This window comes from Trachypithecus francoisi, unplaced genomic scaffold (assembly GCF_009764315.1).
Source record: "Trachypithecus francoisi isolate TF-2019V2 unplaced genomic scaffold, Tfra_2.0 Lachesis_group10, whole genome shotgun sequence".
Taxonomy (NCBI): Eukaryota; Metazoa; Chordata; class Mammalia; order Primates; family Cercopithecidae; genus Trachypithecus; species Trachypithecus francoisi.
In genome coordinates this window covers 87,687,187-87,708,124 of record NW_022681455.1, presented here as the reverse complement: position 1 = coordinate 87,708,124, position 20,938 = coordinate 87,687,187, and the positions used below count along the sequence as shown (strand labels likewise).

The 20,938-nt window shown below is 39.8% G+C and overlaps 2 protein-coding genes across 6 annotated transcripts in view; one reads left to right on the top strand and one right to left on the bottom strand.

Annotated features, from left to right (window-relative positions):
* Positions 1-17,975, bottom strand: part of PHKB (phosphorylase kinase regulatory subunit beta) — a 247,000-nt gene extending 229,025 nt beyond the window's left edge. Inside the window, exons 1-2 of one of the 5 annotated variants that reach the window (XM_033218310.1) lie at positions 17,794-17,975; positions 15,204-15,298 (exon numbers count right to left, since the gene is read on the bottom strand). In XM_033218310.1, coding sequence (XP_033074201.1) covers positions 15,204-15,258 — 55 coding nt within the window. In that variant the 5' untranslated portion in view covers positions 15,259-15,298; positions 17,794-17,975. Of the gene's footprint in view, positions 1-15,203; positions 15,316-17,793 lie in introns of all 5 variants that reach the window. The other 4 variants (XM_033218311.1, XM_033218312.1, XM_033218308.1 and 1 more) reach the window with 4 other exon arrangements.
* Positions 17,976-18,011: 36 nt separating this feature from the next.
* ITFG1 (integrin alpha FG-GAP repeat containing 1) overlaps positions 18,012-20,938 on the top strand; it is a 305,928-nt gene continuing 303,001 nt past the window's right edge. The window contains exons 1-2 of the mRNA XM_033218313.1: positions 18,012-18,384; positions 20,050-20,122. Coding sequence (XP_033074204.1) covers positions 18,177-18,384; positions 20,050-20,122 — 281 coding nt within the window. The 5' untranslated portion in view covers positions 18,012-18,176. The remainder of the gene's footprint in view (positions 18,385-20,049; positions 20,123-20,938) is intronic.

Genomic DNA, 20,938 nt, shown 5'->3' with positions numbered 1-20,938 from the left:
AAAACAAGATCTCCAGACTCTATTCAGGGGTCTGATATTTTTAAAATACATTCATTATTTTAGTCTGTTTGTTCTGGACAAGGACATTGCTTTATGCTACTATAATTCACCAGTGTACCCAGAACACCATGCTTAGTGGGTGCTGTCAATATGCAACATGCCAGAATGAATACAAACACATAAATTTAATTTTAACCAAAGAGCTCTAAAAGGTTAAGAATAATATCATTATAGTATGATTATCAGCATCCTAGTAAGAACTGACAATATCAGAGCATTTACCACACACAAAGTACTGTGTTGAGAGCTTTTTATGTATGATTTCATTTAATCCTCACAATAACTCTCCTAATAATAATGGTACTATTATTACCATTCTAAAGATTTTTTTTTAATGGGGTTTAGTAACTTAACCAAGGTCACACTGGTAGTAAGTGGAAGACCTAGGATTTAAACACTGAACTATGCTTTGTTTCTTTTTCTCAGGTAAAGCAAAAAAAAAAAAAAAAAAGTTCACAGCAATATATAACCTGCTTCCAAGGTAACACTTAAATCAGAAATACTGCTTTAATGACAATTTTCCCCAAAATATGAAGGGGTTTCTAAGCAATTCTGGTATTGGATCACTGCACTCTGTCCATGTCAGCCATGTAAATGAACCATTTCAGTTGTCATGTTACTTGACCCATCTATCCTTTACCTAGATTTCACTTCTTTCTATTTCCATTTCAATACCATATTAGTTGAAGACAACTGCAGTTCACAAGAATAAAAAGAACTCTCATCTTGTAAATTAAATACATGATAATTGCTAGACTCGGCTCTAAAGAAGTCTAAGGTAAAAACATAGATTTTTTCTCTAGTGCATTATTTAGCATTATGTTCAAGACTTTTCCAGAAATAGATGCTATATCACTTCTTATTCTGAAACTTACTCTAGATGGCAAGATTTAGGAAGTTTTTCTCTATTTTATTTAAAAGTATATCATTTTCTTTTTCTTTACCATATTCCTGAAATTTAAACAGTTAAGTTCAAATTCCTCGGTATCTTAGGTAAAGTTTACACTATGACACACAAGGCCCATTAAATAGCACTGACTCACCCTATGCATGAAGGAATAAACATGCTACTGATGACTTACATTTGGATTACAATGCAGATGAATAATCTATGTGATTTCTTCCATTTTCTCTTCAGGGAAAGAAAACATCAGTACACAGAGATGGCTCAAAGTTTGTATACAAGGGGCAAAAGCAATCAGAGCCACATACTTTGGCCTTGGAGATGCTGTCCACAGTTTAAGAGAAAAATCAAAAGTGCCCTCATCACGTCATAAAGCTATTATAAACCTAGGTCGCTATTTTATTTAATACATTTATTTTATGAGTCTGAATTTTGAACCTTTCTAGACTTGACCAGTAGATTTTTTTTTACTATGAAAATATGTTCTTATTCAAAACATGCAGGAAAATAAATAAACTGAATTTTATTCACCAAGTAAAAAGGTTAAATTATTAGACAACACATAGTGCTATAAAGTTCATTCTGAACCAAAATTGTACTAATTCTTCTAACATGATTAATTAATTCATTCAACTTGTGTTCTTATTCAACACTGAGTCCCTAGCACCCAGCCTTGCATCAGGGGCTATACAAAGTTGCAACAGATCTTGTTGGTGACCTGAAGGATTTCATAGCCTAGTAAAGAAGAAAGATGGCCGGGCGCGGTGGCTCAAGCCTGTAATCCCAGCACTTTGGGAGGCCGAGACGGGCGGATCACGAGGTCAGGAGATCGAGACCATCCTGGCTAATACGGTGAAACCCCATCTCTACTAAAAAATACAAAAAAACTAGCCGGGCGACGAGGCGGGCGCCTGTAGTCCCAGCTACTCGGGAGGCTGAGGCAGGAGAATGGCGTAAACCCGGGAGGCGGAGCTTGCAGTGAGCTGAGATCCAGCCACTGCACTCCAGCCTGGGTGGCAGAGCAAGACTCCGTCTCAAAAAAAAAAAAAAAAAAAAAGAAGAAAGATATATAATTATCTAATAGCAATGTAGTGACATCAGAGCTAAAAGAAGCCTGAATAAAATGTCATGGGAACCAGCAGAGCAATTAATTGAAACCTGAAATGCAGAGAAGGGAGTTGTCAGAAAATATGTAAAAACAAGAGATCACTGGAGCAGAATAAAAGATTATGGAGTGCACCAAGCTTACAGAGGGAACTTCATGATAAAGGTGCAGAAGCCAGAAAGAGAGTGACCCACTTTTGAACTGCCAGGTACATTAATAACATTGCAGCAGAGAATGTGAGGAAGACAGGAGGCTGGACAGGTATCCAGAAGTCTAATAGAGAGGATGCTGAACAGCAGATTCCAGGTGTGCATTTTATCGTTTAGATACTGAAGAGTCACCGAGGCATCATATGATCCAAACTCTAAAAGATATATCTGTTGGCAGAGCAAAGGACTGTTAGACAGGGAGTAAGCCCTAGGCATAAAAGTCTAGTTTGGGTAAAAACAATCATTCTAGGGCCTTCTATTAAGACAATGACACCAGTAATGCACAAGGAAGGAAATATTCAAGAAATATTTAAATAGTAGAATTTAAAAACCTAAGAAGGACTTAAATTTGGTCTAGGTCTTAGGTACAAGTATCAATATAATAGGAATGAAATAGAGCAGGAGAAAGAGTGCATTGATAAATTCTAACCCTCAAATAGTTTTTTTATTTCTTCAAATTATAATAATTAAAACCTTATATCCTGATAGATCTTTTTATCCTTGAGGTCATTGAGTAAATGATTATTATCAAAGCTACAAGCCTATTAAGAATTGGGATAAAGTGGGTATTAACAAATTAATTGAGCTTTATTGTGTATTTCCACGAAAAACAGATAACCAAACAAGAGGATCTCTGAATGGGTACAGAGAGAAATTCATATAAAAAGATTCCACAAAACAAAAATAATTTCCCTCAGAAATACATAAGTTAAGAAAACACGCTTTTATTTTAAAAGCCTCTATATTAATGATATTTATCATGAAAACTACTTTATCAGTGGACTACATAAAATCAGCTTAACATTAATGAAAGTTAAGGCCTTACATTTTAAAATCAAGGCTCACTCATATAATCTCAGCACTTTGGGAGGCTGAGAAAAAAGGATTGCTTGAGGACAGGAGCTTGAGAGCAGCTTGGGCAACACAGCAAGATCCTGTCTCCAAAAAAAGAAAGAAAAAAGATTAGCTGGGCGTGCTGGCACATGCCTGTAGTCCCAGTTACTCAGGAGGCTGAAGCAAGAAGATCACTTGAGCCCAGAAGTTCAAGGCTGCAATGAGCTATGACTGCACGACTGTATTCCAGCCTGGAACACAGAGGAAGATCCTGACTCTAAAAATAAAATCAACATGTTTACATAAGCCACAGTTAAAAGGTGCTCCATTTGAACAGGAAAACTGTCAAAGCAGGAAGAACATCAATAGAAATGATTAACACTCTCTCAATGCTTACCCCAATACCAAATAAAGCTGTTTAATTAAGATTTTTTAAATAATTATTTTAAAAATAAGATGTATTTTTAAATGTTCTTTGGAAGCATGGGAATTTGATAAGAGAAATGTCACCAAATAAGGCATGGTTCTATTTACTACATTTAGCAAAGTCTTATGATACACAGTATATTTTCTCTAGAGTTCCATCCAGGTTTCTCACTACAAATTTCCAGATGAAGTCCCCTAATCAAATCTATAGCATCAAGTTGGCCAAAGCCTAAGAGTGATGCCTACTTCGGAATCATTTAGCCATAGAAGGTTCTGTTACTCAAAACTTATTAAATATATTGTTTTTGCTTAAGGACAGAGGAAATAATAAGGCTGCCTCTATGAAGACATCGAGATCTGTGGTCAAGTTACCGAGATAGAAAAAGAAAGAAAAAGCATGCTAGAACTTGAGATGTCCCAACTTCCATCTTCAAAATGTATCAGTAAACACTTAAATCAAAATATTTAAAATCAAAGATCACAGTAAATGTAAAGGTTTAGTCTCTTGTCCTTAATTTTTGAAGAGTTAGACTTGCCTGACTCCCACTTAGTTACAAAGATGGAAATTTATGACAAAACATATTTAGGAGGCAGGGAAAAAAAGATGAGACTGAAATCATCCTATATCAGAAGCCATTAAAAGTTTAGATGTGAATTATAAAAAGTAAGCAATAAGCTGTCCTGTAAGCAGAAAACCCCACGAACGGTCGCAGTGGCTCACACCTGTAATCCCAGCACTTTGGGAGGCCAAGGCTGGCGGATCACCTGAGGTCAGGAGTTCAAGATCAGCCTGGCCAATGAGGTGAAACCCTGCCTCTACTAAAAATACAAAATTGGCCGGGCGTAGTGGCACATGCCTGTAATCCTAGCTACTTGGGAGGCTGAGGCAGGAGAATCGCTTGAACCTGGGAGGTGGAGGTTGCAGTGAGCTGAGAATGCGTCATTGCACTCTAGCCTGGGCAACAAGAGCGAAACTCCATCTCAAAAAAAAAAGGAAAGAAAGAAAATAGTCCACTGACTGAAGTCACAATAAGCTAATTTTTTTGACATATTGTTGATTTATAACTAATCAATCATCAGATATTTACAAGCAAGCTGACAAAGTTAATGTAACCCAAGTGAATATACAAAGTAAATGTACCACTTTTTTTTAATATATAGAAAATTCTTCACTGGTTCAACTATTGGAGGATGACAGAAATATAATAAAGAATACAAGTTAAGCACCTGATGAGTATATTTTCAAAACATACCAGGAAGCTAAAGTATGTATGAAAAGGAACTATCCACAGCTCAATAGCCCAATCCCAGACTCTGTGTCTGTCCTTCCTAGTCTCCATCCACAGCTTTAGCAATAAGACTTGATCTATAATCGAAATAACAGCATAAGTGTTCATCTCTATGTCGGGTGCCTATTTCAGTCCTAAGCTACAACACTTGAATCATAAATGGCCAAAAAGGAAGGCCATGTAAACACTGTGAGGCTATTGATAACAAAGGGAGTAAAACAATAAACTAAATTTTAAAGATTTTATATGACAAATGAAAAATCAATGATATATATTTTGAAAAAAGAGCATATATGACATATATCAGAATGTATAAACATGACAAATTTCAATTATTACACAAGATTCTCAAATGTTGACCAAAGGGTACAAAATTTCAGTTAGGTAGGAGGCAAAAGCTTCAGTGACCTACTGCACAGAATGGTGGCTATAATCACAAAGCGTTATATATTTCAAAATTGCTAAAAGAGTAGATTTTAAATGTTTTCATTATGAAAAAATAGTAAGTATGTGAGGGGCCAGATTTGTTAATTAGCGTGATTTAATAATCCAACACTGTAAGCATATATGAAAACATTATATTGTACCCTGTAAATATCTACAATTACTACTTGTCGAGTAAAAAGAACATTAAAAAAATTTTCATTAAGGCTGTTGGAAATCACTTAATGTTTAGGTCACATCCATTCATCTACACAAACTCATCCTCAAGAAAATTGTGAAATATGAACTGAAAGAGAAGAAAGCTATAAAACCAAGAAGTTAAATATAAAGAATAAATTTTAATGGACTAATAATCATGTGATTGTTGGTAAAACTAATAAAGTCTATAAGAAAAAGGTAACAAATAACAAAATAAAAAACAGCAACAACTTTTTCATCTTTTAAAAACTATTTCTAATCAAGGCAACCAAGGCCTAATGTGAAAAAAATGAGAACAAGTATGAATGCATTCAAAATACATTATAGAGACCAGATGCAGTGGCTCACGCTTATAATCCCAGCACTTTGTGAGGCAGAGTCAGGAGGAGTGCTTGAGCCTGGGAGTTCCAGACCAGCCTGGGCAAAATAGTGAGGACTTATCTCTACAGAAAAAAAAAAAAAAAAAATTAGCCAGGTGCACACCCATAGGCCCAGCAGAAGGGAATGCTTGAGCACAGGAGACGGAGGCTGCAGTGAACTGTGATAGTGCCACTGTACTCCACTCCAGCCTGGATGAGAGAGCAAGACCCTGTCTCAAAAAAAAAAAAAAAAAAAAAAAAAAAAAAAATCCTAGAAGCTACAATGAACCATCAGAAAGCATTTTCAAGACTAAGTACATAATATAGGCAGTTACAATTTTCTATTACTTGCTTTCTTTTTATTTTTGAGACAAGGTCTCATTCTGTTACCCAGGCTGGAATGCAGTGGTGCGATCTCAGCTCATTGCAGCCTCAACCTTTCAGGCTCAAGCTATCCCTCCCGCCACAATCTCCAACCAGCCATCCCAGGCACCACAACACCTGGCTAATTTTTTTTATTTTTTGTAGATATGGTTTCGTCATGTAGTCTCAAACTTGTCTCAAGCAGTCCGCCTGCCTTGGCCTTTTTAAGTTCTAGGATTACAGGCATGAGCCAACACACTGGACAGTTGTTTTCTAATCAGGGATTTGAAAATAGATGTGTCCCAAAATCATAAAAGATATGTCCTAACTGCATATATTTTCTACAAGTCTATTATGATTTTTTTTTTTTTTTTTTTTTGAGATGGAGTCTTGCTCTGCCACCCAGGCTGGAGTGCAGTGGCCGGATCTCAGCTCACTGCAAGCTCCGCCTCCCGGGTTTACGCCATTCTCCTGCCTCAGCCTCCCGAGTAGCTGGGACTACAGGCGCCCGCCTCGTCGCCCGGCTAGTTTTTTGTATTTTTAAGTAGAGACGGGGTTTCACCGTATTAGCCAGGATGGTCTCGATCTCCTGACCTCGTGATCCGCCCATCTTGGCCTCCCAAAGTGCTGGGATTACAGGCTTGAGCCACCGCGCCCGGCCTATTATGTTTTAAGAGGTAAATTAATGTCTAAATGCATCCTTCTGCCTGAATCAAGCAAAGAATCAAGGACCTTGTGTAGCTTTGCAGACTATTCCTCGGAATAGAATGGTCAATATGCCATTTTAAAATGTGAAAACAAAATAGCATAATGACATAAAACTAACTGTATCTAAGATTTTACTATATATACACACACATATATTTCACACATATACTTTTTTTTTTTTTTGGAGATGGAGTCTCGCTCTGTCCTCCAGGCTGGAGTGCAGTGATGCAATCTCAGCTCACTGCAAGCTCCGCCTCCTAGATTCATGCCATTCTCCTGTCTCAGCCTCGCAAGTAGCTGGAACTACAGGCGCCCGCCAGCACGCCCGGCTAATTTTTTTGCATTTTTAGTAGAGATGGGGTTTCACTGTGTTAGCCAGGATGGTCTTGATCTCCTGACCTCGTCGCACATATACATTTTATATTTGTATATATGCACCTAAATTATGCATTAGAACCTACCTACCATTTATATCTCTGACTCAATAAACTCACTGTCTAAAGTTAGTTTATTCTCCACTTAACAGGAAATGGGCCACAGGAATATTCCTCCAAAAGTGAGTTTACTGAGTCAGAGATATGTAGGTTCTAATGCATAATCAAGGTGGCCACATCTTCTGAATCCAGAATGATGATATACTCAATATCTGTGTCTTCACAGCCATTCACTATCAAACATAGATTGAGTGTCCCTATGCATCCAGCATGGTGCCGTGTGTTAAACATAGAGATACATGACACACAGCTTCTGCCATGAGGTTGCTCCCTGCCTTTTTGTCACCTTCCAGTCTATTTTTACGTAACAGACAGAGAATCATCATAAAATACCAATCTAGCCTTACAACTCCACTGCTTCAAATGTTCACATTCCCTTGCATTTATAACAAATTTCAAACATCTTCAAGGCTCCCAAGGCCCTGCCCAACTCAGCCCTTCCTCTCACCCATTCCTGTCATTCACAATGCTTTACCTGTAATGGCTTTTTCAGTAGGCTTTAAATATCCAGCTCTATCTAGCCCCAGGATCCTCAGCCTAGAGCCCTCCTTACCCCAACTTCTTCACTGACTCCTATTTCTAGGAGTTAAAGATCACTTTAAGTTCCCTTTCCTTGAAGTCCCTACCTCAACCCTGCAGGAGATAGAGAGCTGATGAGTGGAGATAAGCAACCACTTAAGGGTTAGTTCATTTTAGAAAAATCACCCAGGCAACAATAGTGTGCATTGACTAGGGAGATAGTACAAGGAGAGGTGATGGCTCTAGTAGCAAAGTTCAGTAGGAAACAACTGGAGGAGTCCAGGAGAGAGACATAGTGAATGTATACAAAAGCACTGGTCTCCTTGAGCTCTGTATAAATTCCATCAGGCTATTAGCTCTCTCAACCAGTATTATTTATTACAAACTTCCTACATCAGAGAGGTCCAATAAACATCAGTTAATTAGAAATGAATGAAAGGAGAACAGTAAACATCAAGAAAACATCAATAGTAAACACCAGTTAATTAGAAATGAATGAAAGAAGAACAGTAAACATCAAGAAAACATCAATAGTAACCACTGTTGTTTAGTTATGGAGTACTAGGCACTGTAGATGAAAAAGAGAAGGAAGACAGCAGTGGCTAGGAGAATAGGGTTGGCCAGAGTTTGTCTGGGTGACTTTAAGTAAGTTACTTTATTTCCCTGTGCTTTGAGTTTTTCAAAAGGGGACAGTAATAACACCTACAAAAGAGGACTTCGGTGAGATTTAAATGTAAAGCACTACCCGTAACACATTAAGTAATCAATAAAGATTAGCTGCTTAAAAAGTTGCCACTGCTGTCATCATAGCATGAAAAATCATTATTATCATTAGTACTACTACTACCACCACTAGGTACTTCCTAGACATTACTTCATCTTCACAAAATAACTTATGAGGAATATACTATTATCTCCATTCCACAGTACAAAAAATTAACTGCAAAACAGTTGACGCAATTTGTTTGGTTTTAGGGGGAAAAACATTTTGTTTCTTTCTTTCTTTTTTTTTTTTTTGAGACAGAGTCTCACTGTGTCGCCCAGGCTGGAGTGCAGTGGCGCGATCTTGGCTCACTGCAAGCTCCGCCTCCCGGGTTCACGCCATTCTCCCGCCTCAGCCTCCGAGTAGCTGGGACTACAGGCGCCTGCCACCACGCCCGGCTAGTTTTTTTGTATTTTTAGTACAGACGGGGTTTCACCATGTTAGCCAGGATGGTCTTGATCTCCTGACCTCGTGATCCGCCTGTCTCGGCCTCCCAAAGTGCTGGGATTACAGGCTTGAGCCACCGCGCCCGGCCTTTGTTTATTTATTTCTAATGATTTCAAATTTGTTTTAGATTTAGGGGTACATGTGCAAGTTTGTTACCTGGGTATCATGTGATGCTGAGGTTTGGGGTATGAATGATCTCATCATTCAGGCAGTGAACAAAGAACTCGACAGTTAGTTTTTCAACCCCTGCCGCCCTCCCTCCTTCTCCCCTCTAGCAGTCCCCAGTTTCTACCGTTGCCATGTTTATGTCCATGAGTACCCAATGTTTAGCTCCCGCTTAGGAGAACATGCAGTAGTATTTGGTTTCCTGTTCTTGTGTTAATTCACTTAGGATAATGGCCTCCAGCTGCATTCATGTTGCTGCAAAGGATATGATTTAATTATTTCCACAGCTGCGAATTATTCCCTGGTATATATGTACCACATTTTCTTTGTCCAACCCACTGTTGTTGGGCACCTAGGTTGATTCTATGTCTTTGCTACTGAGCTCATACAATTTGTAAGTATCAATACCAGTATTTGAGCCTAGTTGTATGAGTCTAACATGCATATAATAACCACATTATGACACTGTCTCTCAAAAGAAGGACAGTCTCCAGTGTGATATATACTATATGATTTACTGAACATTTTTTATGTTCCAAGAACTCTTCTGGACTCTAGGGATACAGCTGTGAACAAAACAAGTAAGTCTCTGCTTTTATATAGCTTATATTCTAGTGGATGAAGATGAACAGGAAAACTAAGAAGGGGGAAAAATTACCTAATAATAAGGACACTACAGAGAATTAAAATTAAGAGTGATGTGTCTGGGGGCTACTTAAGATTGGGTGGGCAGAAAAAGCCTTTCTAAGGAGGCTACATTTAAGACGATAACCTAAAACTCAATCAGAAGGAACAAGCTACCTAAAGAGCAGTACAGAGAGCTTTCCAGGCAGAGAAAGTAGCTATTACAGAGAGCCTAAAGAGCAAATGAGATTGCATCATATGGACCCAAAGATAGCAGTGGAGAAGAAGAGGAACATTATGAGAGGAGGTCAGAGGGGCAGGCAAAAGCCATGTCACCTGGGACTTTGTCATTCAAGGGAAGGGAATGTAGAATTTATTATTTAGTTAGTTAGTTAGTTATTTTATTTTATTTTATTTTTTGAGACAGAGTTTCGTCTTGTTGCCCAGGCTGGAGTGCAATGGTGCAATCTCAGCTCACTGCAACCTCCGCCACCTGGGTTCAAGCGATTCTCCTGCCTCAGCTTCCTGAGTAGCTGAGATTACAGGCACACGCCACCATACCCGGCTAATTTTTTGTATTATTAGTAGAGACAGGGTTTCACCATGTTGGGCCAGGCTGATCTCAAACTTATGACCTCAGGTAACCCACCCGCCTACATTTTTTTTTTTTTTTTAAGACGGAGTCTGGCTCTGTCGCCTAGGCTGGAGTGCGGTGGCCAGATCTCAGCTCACTGCAAGCTCCGCCTCCCGGGTTCACGCCATTCTCCTGCCTCCGCCTCCCAAGTAGCTGGGACTACAGGCGCCCGCCTCGACGCCCGGCTAGTTTTTTGTATTCTTTTAGTAGAGACGGGGTTTCACCGTATTAGCCAGGATGGTCTCGATCTCCTGACCTTGTGATCCGCCCGTCTCGGCCTCCCAAAGTGCTGGGATTACAGGCTTGAGCCACCGCGCCCGGCCACATTTTTTAAAGACCCATCTCACTGCTGGGCAGAGAACAGACTGTAGTGAGGTAGGAATGAGGAGACAGGAAATCAGGCAATTTCTATAGTGTAGACCAGAGATAAAAGTGGACTAGGGAGGTAGGAGTACAGCTGGAGAAAAACAGATTTGGTATGTGTTTTAGAGGTAGAGTAGAAAGGTTTTACAGATTAACTGAATAAAAAGGTTGAAGGAAAGAGAGGAATAACCTCTGTATTTTTAGCTTGAGTAACTGGAAGAATAATGGTTTAGTTTAATGAAATAAAGTATACTTAAGGAGGAACATGATTGGGATAAGAATAAGAGTAGAAAATAAGAGTTCTGTTTTGTTCCGGTTACATTTGAAATGCCCATCATATACCCATTTGGAAATGTGCATAGGTACCTGGATCAGAATCAGGAATTCTAGGGAGTTCCTCTTACTCTTTCTCTGATTTCATAAGACACTGAAGATAAAACAGCATGAGGAAAATAACTTTTAGAATGCACAATGTGAGTATTGGTGATAATTTAAAGCAGTGAGACAAGCTGCTGCGCTCTTCATGAAACCACTTCACTTATGAAATGTGAAGCATCATTTTTGCTGGGCATAATGACACAGAAAGAGAGTAAGTCTGAGGGTCAATGAGATTCATGCCAAGGGGGTTAAGTCATATGATATGGCCTCTATTTCCTAAATCTTGTAAGATTACAGGGCAGGTACTAGTAAGAGGTCAGAGTTCCAAGTAGGATACAATCAAGGGGTGCTTCTGAGAATTCCATCCTACATGAAGGGAGCCCAGTGCATATCTGAGACAAAAATATCTTTTAAGTATATATAAAATAACAACTGCTCTACCTGCTATCTAATAGGAGTTTCCATGGAAACTGTCAGAAACAATTTCTTTAGAGTTATAGTGATTACTGACAAAAACAAGATGGACATAGAGTAAAATAAGAGCTAAATTTACAAAATGGAATGGACCATATTAAATAACACAGCTCTATGAATATTAAATTCTGAGTAATCTGATTCAAGCTAGTTGTATTTAAGCATAACAGATTTTCTTAAAATGGCTATTTTGAGCATACATATCAAAATGAGAGAGAGAGATAAGAAACCATATTTGTTGTATATAAGTCATTAGTCTTTAATACACATCAGCAATATTGTAAAAGACACATATTTTTAGGAAAGATAACTAAAATTTATTGAGCAGTTACTAAATATCAGGTGTTTTGCATATAACATCTTGTTTGATCTTCACAATAATCTCTCCAGGTAGGTTTTATTAACATCATTTTTACAAAGCGGGAAGCTGAATCTCAAAAAGATATAGCTTCCTCAGGTATATCTGATCATATAGGTAGTAAACAATAGAGCCTGAATCAGACCCAGGTGTAGGTGAACACCAAATGTACACCCTTTCATTAGGCTTTTAAAGGAGGCCACAAGCCACAAGAGTCCAGGAGACTCGGGCCTATGTTCTCCTCCAATCACAAGAATCATCTTTTTGATTAGTTGACGGTTAGATTAGTTAACTGAAAACAAGGCTGCTATATAAATTCCTTAAAAAAACAATGTCAAGCATATACAATTCAAAGTTTTGTTTTGCCCAGAATATATAATAAAATTTTAACAGGTACTGATTTGCCCATCAAATTAAATTAACAAATGAAAGTTAATCAAAGAACATAAAGAGAAACAAGTAAATGAAAAGACTAAATGAAAAACAAGTAAATGAAAAGAGTACTATGTTGAAGCTCACTTATCAGCTGCCTGATAAACTTAGGGAGCCAAGGTAGATAAGGTCATGAGGCACTATAAAAATGAATAATCTCTTAAATTATCTTTGTCATTTAAGGATAAAAGCAAAAATGCCAAGCCGTTTCTTACCACATCACAATATGCTATAATCATTATTCCAAGTAATTGAACTGTATTGCCAAGGTGATTGCTACAGCTGACCAACTTTGCTAACTTAATATAACCGTAGTGGCCACATGAGAAATGGAAGCAATCTAAGGTATTGAATGTTACATTCCTTCTCTAATAATTATTTAACTTATTTTGGCTGTTGAATTTCTTTATAAATTCATGCTCTTGTACATTTTACTTCAAAGGTCTTTAAAGAAAAACCTGAATATCTAGATCCCTCTTTCAGTTTAAGCAGTCAAAACAAATTTCTTTCAACCGCAGCAAATACTAGTACATTAGCAGTCAGAGCACAGCTCAAGTATGCACACACAGAAATATAGGACTCACGCTAAATTCCATAAAGAGGAGAAACAAAGAAAAAAACCAAAAGCAGAAACATATCCAAAAGGAATATGAAGTGTTAAAATACATAAAACAATGCAGGTACATTGAAAATGAATTTTTCAAAATCAAGATACTACTGGCTTTCACGTTTGGCAATACCGAATAGTTTCTGGCCAAAGTACCAATGAAAAGCTCAGCTGTGAAGCAAGGACATGCTTTAAAATAATTGTCAAATGAAATCGCACAATAAAACATATGCCTAAAAGATAATGTCTAAAGAACTACAATGGGGAAAGCAAATCATTTCCAATATAAATGGAGTATTTCTAAATAAGAAATTATAAATGCAAACCACTCAGAGTACTTAAATGCAAACACGACAGACCACATTCAAAACACAATGCAAAGATAAGCCTAAACACCAGCAGGAATGGTACTTATTATTTTAACAGATGCAAATTTTAAGTGTGTCTTTATAGTTTTAGTAAATTTTGGTTAGATGAACTCCCAAAAAAGTGTCAACACTGAAAGTAATTTATAAAGAATCATTCTTTAAAACGGATTATAACACTAAAGTTTGATATTTTTCTAGTCTGTTTCTTGGTGCATTCTATTTCAATTCGATGATACAGTACTGGAAAAGCTTCTTGTATATGCCTTCAAACACTCTATGTAATGCTAAAGCACAGTTCTTGGGTTTAGAAATTTTCAGGACTGTTGATGCATAAAAGCTGTCTTTAAACATTCTATTTCCCCATTACTACTGAATGACTCTGCTAGTGCTTAAAACCACTTTCATTCTTAGTAGAAAAGCCAAGATGGAAAACAGAGCTCGGTCCTTATAAGGAAAGAAAGCAGAGTCTAGAGATATATGTCCTCCTGTTCTTTTAGTTCACAGAATCAGAAATCAATTGGCATTGTTACATATAATATTTTCTCATTTAGCAGATGACACCTAGAGATAGAAATCATTTTCGTTCCTTAAAGAGCTTTTGTTTTATCCTGTTTGAGTCTTCCTTAAGCTATTTCTTATTTATTTTCTTCAAGATTTTCCTCCTCTATCTTGCCAGAACAGGACTTGAAATATAAATGAAAATGAATGAGGAGGGAGAAACACTTCTGAAAGGCTATGGTGAAGCCAAGGAGTTTTCAGTGTGTTTGGGGGTGCTCATCTCACATTTGCCTGTTCATGAGTCCTGAGGCTTGAAATATTCTGCTTAAGAGGCATTATAAAAAAAGTAGCCTCTTACCAGCAGCCTTCTCCGGGTTTTCTAGCACATAATAGGTTTTAAATGGCCCAAGTTAAGCCATTTAAACTTAAGCCATAACTACAGAAAAGGTCTCTAAATGTTTCGGTTTTCATTTCAGCTATGTGGCCACCTAACAAAATGTGTGTCTTCTTCCATAAAGTGAGACTGAATACACCCAAAGACCTAGTTCCTAATGGGAATGCATAGGTAATCATGTCTGAGTCCACGAATCACCCAGATTGTTTTCAAAATCCTGTGCACACATCTGAGGGGTGCATCAACACAACGGTCAAAGAGCCATTGTGCCAACATCTGTTCCAGCCCTTACACCAGGATGCCACAGGATAAAGGCCAAAGCACATGTCCTTAAAATATTCCCTGGGGTAAGTCGCTTCCTGTCTATGAAAACGTATATATTAATAACCTGCTTCACAGTAAGCTGATGAAGAATAGATAAGTGGGATGTTGAGCAAAGATTCCTAATCTGTAAAAGTTACTTCCTTTGTGGCAAGCAGACAAAAATCATTTAAGAAATACACTATGTGCACAATTTGACACTGAGGAACTGCCTCTGTTCAAACAGCTTGCAAGTATCAGGGCAGGCACTCCACTTTCTGTCCTTTTCAAACCCCACATGAGAAGAACACAATAGGCCACATTGAAAACACAATGCAAAGTTAAACCTAACACCAGCCTGGTACTCAGGCCTGGGCCCACCAAACAAGAAATAAAGACATAATGATATCTTATAGTGAAATCAACTGTCAGAAACAAAGGTATTTAAAATTACCAAGTGACCCTTTTGGGGTCTACAACACTTACCAGACCTTAAGAAAGTAGAAGACGAAGAGACGACTGCATCAGGCGAGCAGGCCATTTCAAATTGTTGGCTCTAATCATAAGCGTCGCAGGCTAAGCTATAGCAATTTTAAAACTGTTTAGTAAAGGTTAGAAGCAATCAGTGTTAAATTAATTGAAAGCAGTGTGAGCAGTTATTAACATGATGCAGTGCGCAACGAAGGCAGTAACTGAGGATCATTATAATTTTATTTTCTCTTTTATGACTTGAATATGTGATTTTCTTTGCTTTGATAAATTACACTTGCTCATATGGGTGAGGCAGGAATTATATAATATCCACTTATTAAACATTACATAAAAGTAGTATCCTCTATTGTGCAGTGAAGTAATTATGCTACTATGTAACAATGCTCAGAACTCTGTGGGGAGGACTCTATGCTCCAGGCAGGTTAGTCGGTTTCTAACAAAGCTCCATTTATATATTCTTCTAAAAGTAACAAATAGAATCAAGTTGATTGTTTTTAATGACATAGGAAGTTTTTAACTCGAGTTATTAACTTTATCATCTGTACTTCATATACTTATAAGAATCTGAAACCTCAAATTTAACTACTAATTTGGAGGATTGAATTCAAGTGGTATCTCTTTTTACTACTAGGATGTAAACATACAGGAACATTCAACATTGATACTATGCACTTTGCACATAAAAGTGGATTTAAATAACTGCAATCAACAACAGTTAACACTAAAATTTTTTTTCTCAGCTAAGAAAAGAGAAGTAAGGTTTTCAAAGCTTACTGTTAATGACATGCATTTCAGAGGAAACAAAGACTAACGAAGAAAATAAACTCTATGTGCTTATGAAAGGAAAAGAGAAATCTTGCAAAAATATATGTTGGGGGCAGTACTCAGCTCCCTGTAAGAAAACTCCGGTTACTCTCTTTGTTCAGACATAACCAATCCAATAACACTTTTTATATCCAGATAGCCACAATGTTAGTAGCCACAGTATTTCTATATGACTCAAAAACAATTTAAGAAAAAGTGTGAAACAAATACATCTGACTATTCCAAGTCACTTTATTGATTTTCAGTAGTACTAAGGACTACTTTTTGAAAAAATTACCTCATACTTCATAGTTGATAATTTTACTATAACCCTAAGTAAATAAAGCTGAACTTTTTGTAAGGTATAAAAAACAGAATGTTGGGTGTATGATTTCTGAAATTAGATTTTCAGAAATTATACTTTCTCCAAATTAAAAAAAAAAAAAGTGCACAACAGACAACTAAGGACTTCATAAATGGGAAAAGCCCAAAACATAAGGGGGACATATTAGCTGAGAAAATAATTTCTTGTTTTTCTTTTTTTTTTTTTGAAACGGAGTCTCCCTCTGTCACCTAGGCTGGAGTGCAGTGGTGTGACCTCCACTCACTGCAGCCTCTGCTTCCCAGGTTCAAGCAGTTCTCCTGCCTCAGACTCCCGAGTAGCTCTGGTTACAGGTGCCCGCCACCAGGCCCAGCTAAGCTTTGTATTTTTAGTAGAGATGGGGTTTTACCAGGTTGGCCAGGCTGGTCTCGAACTCCTGACCTCAGGTGATCCGCCCACCTCGGCCTCCCAAAGTGCTGGGACTACAGGCGTGAGCCACCGCACCCGGCCGAAAATAATTTCTTAATATCAATGCAAGTGCAAAGTTAATTTTCCTAGCTAAGGCCTTTCACACCACCGCCCCCCCAATGATGACACAGTTCATCAGTTCTTTAAAAGGGAAGCTCCTTAGTTGAAAACCTGTATTCCGCCTTCCACCTTTCCTGTTTAAGTACATGCTTTTTGCTCAAGATTATATCCAGCCAGCCAGGAATACGGGAAGTTTTAATCCCGGCTTTTAGAGGAGTCATCAACCACAAGTGCTGATAATGCCACAAGTCATGACTTGCAGTTTGAACAAGTCAGTTCGGGACACTTGGAACTGTTAAAACTGCCTGCAAGGCACCTTCTGACCTCTACGCTTCCTGGCTTGGTAACCACACAACCTGGAACCACTTAAGGAGCCCTTTTCCTTCTGAGCCCTAACAATGCACTTCAAAACCTGAGGCCCAGTCTCCTTCCATTTCTGCTAGACAGATGACAGGTCTACTGCTTAGAACCTGTGGGGAATGTAAAAGGGATATAAGACATAAGGAAGGAGCAGATGCCGGTTTTCTGCAGACAGATCGTAGTTACATCTGACTTGATCTGATTAAGCTATCTGACTTGTGGGGAGAACATTCACAGCGAGGACACATTCCCTTTCCCAGGAATGTGCAGCGGCCTGATTTTTAAGTTAGAAGACTCTAAGGGAAGTCCGGACCGCTGCCTACTTTCCGAGTGGGGATCACAAGTTGAATAGAGTCGGGGGCACACACAGAATGGAGTAGGCACCGCCACCTGATTTTTAGAGGTGGAGGAAGATATCCGAAGCAAGGCCAGGGCCGCCAACTGTTTCTAAGGGAGAACTCGGGGCACAGGTTCATTCCCAGGGCCCCACCTGCCTCCCACCAAGGTGCTTGAGGAGAAGCACCACCCCAGGTACTCGGGTAGGGGGGGCGGCGCCCCAGCCAGCCAAACCTGAGCGCTTGGTCCGAGCTCTTCGCTCCAAGACCTTCCAGCTCACTTCGGCCGTGAGTCCCGCCGCCCCCGCCATAGCGCTCCCGCCGCCGCCTTGGCCACCGCCCCCGGGGCCGCCTGTCAGCAATGCCCGCTCGGCCACGCCCCCCGCACGACACTGTCGGGAGGCGCGCCTGCCGGAAGTGAGCGTGAGGGCGGCTTTCACCCTAGCTCCACTCTTTTTAGCGTCGGAAAGGCAGCCCTAGTGGGAGAGAGAAAAAGGATCCGGCAGCGGCTCTTACGCGTCCCGGGGCTGCGAGCCACTCTCTCGGCCGGTAACGCGGTGCTTTACGGCTGCCGTCAAGCGCGGCGCTGGGCCGGCGGGCGGGGGCCGAGGGGCTGCCATGGCGGCGGCGGGCCGGCTGCCGAGCTCCTGGGCGCTCCTGTCGCCGCTCCTCACGGGGCTTGCACTACTGGGAGTCGGGCCGGTCCCAGCGCGGGCGCTGCACAACGTCACGGCCGAGCTCTTTGGGGCCGAGGCCTGGGGCACCCTTGCGGCTTTCGGGGACCTCAACTCCGACAAGCAGACGGACCTCTTCGTGCTGCGGGAAAGTCAGTGCTTGCCGGGCCCTCCCTCTGTTCGCTGTCCGTGTGCCCCTCCCGGTGTTCCCCAAACCCATTGCCCAATGGCCAGTCCTTTAGCATTTCCTGGCCTTTCTCTCCCAGCCCTGTGGCCTTCCTTTTAGCATTATTGACAGTTTGTCCTTTTGCACCACCCTTTCCAACCCCAAGTTCTGACCCAGCCACCCTACAGTTTGACCTACCCCCAAAAGCCCTGACAGCACCCCAGTTTTTTTTCTAAGAAGTCTGCGGCCTTCGCCCAGTCACCCTTCCCTCTCCTCCCCATGGAATCACCTGCCTTCCAAAGTGCTTCCTGATTCTTAGGAATCTTTGTAGCTTACCTCAACGTTCGTTCCTAAGGCCCTCTCATTCCATTCTATTTTGCTTCAGTCTTCCTTCCCTGTTGATGAACAGGAAAAGGTGCAGCTTGACGATCTCTTCTCATAGGGGGCTTCTCCTTGCCTCCCCACCTACCTAATTCGGCCCCCCCCCCTTGTCAAGGCCACAGCTTTCTATGAAGCAAATGTACTCTTCCAAGGGCGTAAACACTGAACAGCTCACACAAGCATTTTGCAGGGACCACTGATGAAACCAATGCCTCCTTGGGAAAGCAGCCTCAAACGACAGAAATTTCTCTCTTGAGCTGCCTGTTCTTTCGTGTACACTTTCCTCACCTTGGTCATCACTTCAGTGTTCCAAATCTCTACTTTCTTTGCTAACTTGTTCTTGGAAATTATTTGCTTTGACCATCATTAAACTAACTTTTTTTTATAAATCTTAATGCTGACAGTGGGCATTAGGGGGTCTTAGCGTTCTTGAGTACCTACAAAAGCAGGTGCTGCTTAAAGATCAATGCCACGAAGGAAGGAAGGAAGAGCTACTCAGAGCTTGTCTGACAGGATCATGAACCAGACTTCTTGGGGCCCTTGCCAGGATGCAGGAGCCTCTTACGGACCCTGAATATTTTTCCAATCTTTTTGACTCCTCATTTTGCAATGTACAGCCAAACTTGTTGCCACTCTGTCCAAACTGGATATAGAGAGTAGCCTTGACTTTAAAGATGGTCTGTGTTTGATTAAACAATTCCAAAAGTCTGTCTCAATGAATGCTAATTGAGCTCCAAGAATGTGTCAGCCTCTAGAGGATGGCCCAGTAGGAGGAGGGTCTTGGAGGATTCAAGGTTTTACCCTCACATGCTTAATTATGCCCTTGTCAGATATCTACAATGGGAGTCCCTGCATCCTTGGTATGATGCATCTGTGTAATGAACCAAACAGCCTTACAAGGGGCAGCATTGCTAGATTCGGGGAAGACAAGTCTTGACATGTAGTATAGTTATAAGGCATCTTCTTTATATGGTTCTTTTAAGTCAACCAGTCTGACTCCTTGCAGAATCCACTGGCTTCAGTTTCTCTTGATCAGCTGCTTTTTCCCATGTTCATCCTTTCTATTCCTCTGCTACTTTGAACATTGAACTTGTGATATAACGTTAGGCCTCTCCATTGGACGAATGGAACTATCCTTGAGAGGGCAGATGAACTGGAGTAGAATAAAAGTTTTCTTGTTGAAAACAGTGCCCAGAAACCTTCTTGTAACCACTGATGGGATATCTTACCAAGAAACATTTTTCTAATATCATATATTTGTTTCCTTTAGGAAATGACTTAATCGTCTTTTTGGCAGACCAGAATGCACCCTATTTTAAACCTAAAGTAACGGTATCTTTCAAGTAAGTACAAATATGATTATTTTGATAAAACATTAGTCATTAATGTAATAATGGCTATGCTGTAGCTGATTGGATTGTCTTTAAAGTCAGCCTTACCTGTAGTGTTGGGATGCAAAACCACTAGTTGTGAGATATGAGTAGGAAGTGATTTTTTCGGAAAAATAGAGAAAATACCAAAGTTTAAAAATGACTTTAAAGAAATAAATTTGAGTGGATCCAGGTTTGTTTCTATATAAACACCCTTTATTTCCTTGCAATCTCATACCCCTTCTTCAATGTGTCTCGTTCTGTGCCTCATCTTGAGGGAGCAGTCACTCACAGTAGTCTCATTGTGTTAGCCATGTGTTGTGTTTTGTGGAAGAGTGGCCTATTTTGCAGTGGGGGAAAAGTCAGTGTTCTAATTTTTTTTGTTTAATTGACTGATAGATGGTGAGTTTTTAAGGTTGACTTGAAAGGAATTCAAGTTTGATTATCTGAATCTTTTAAATGTTCAAGTAATAGTTATTTTTCTTTTCTGTGGTTGGCATTGCATGAAACAGTGACCACTCCCACACCTCTACTTCCATGATAGTGACCCAACACAGTTTTGAAACTACATTCATTTGAAACTACAAACTACATTTGGAGCAAGCATTTGTGACAGTCTGAATTCAAGCAAGAAGAGATGGGTCAGTGCAGGCCAAAGGGGCAGCTTCCAGAGTCGTGGAAGTTGAGCTTGACCTTAGTATAAGTAAAAAGTTAGATGAAGATGTTCAACTTTGGGGACAGAGCATTTATAAGAGATAAAAGTAAGAACAGCATGTTGTGAATAGGAGG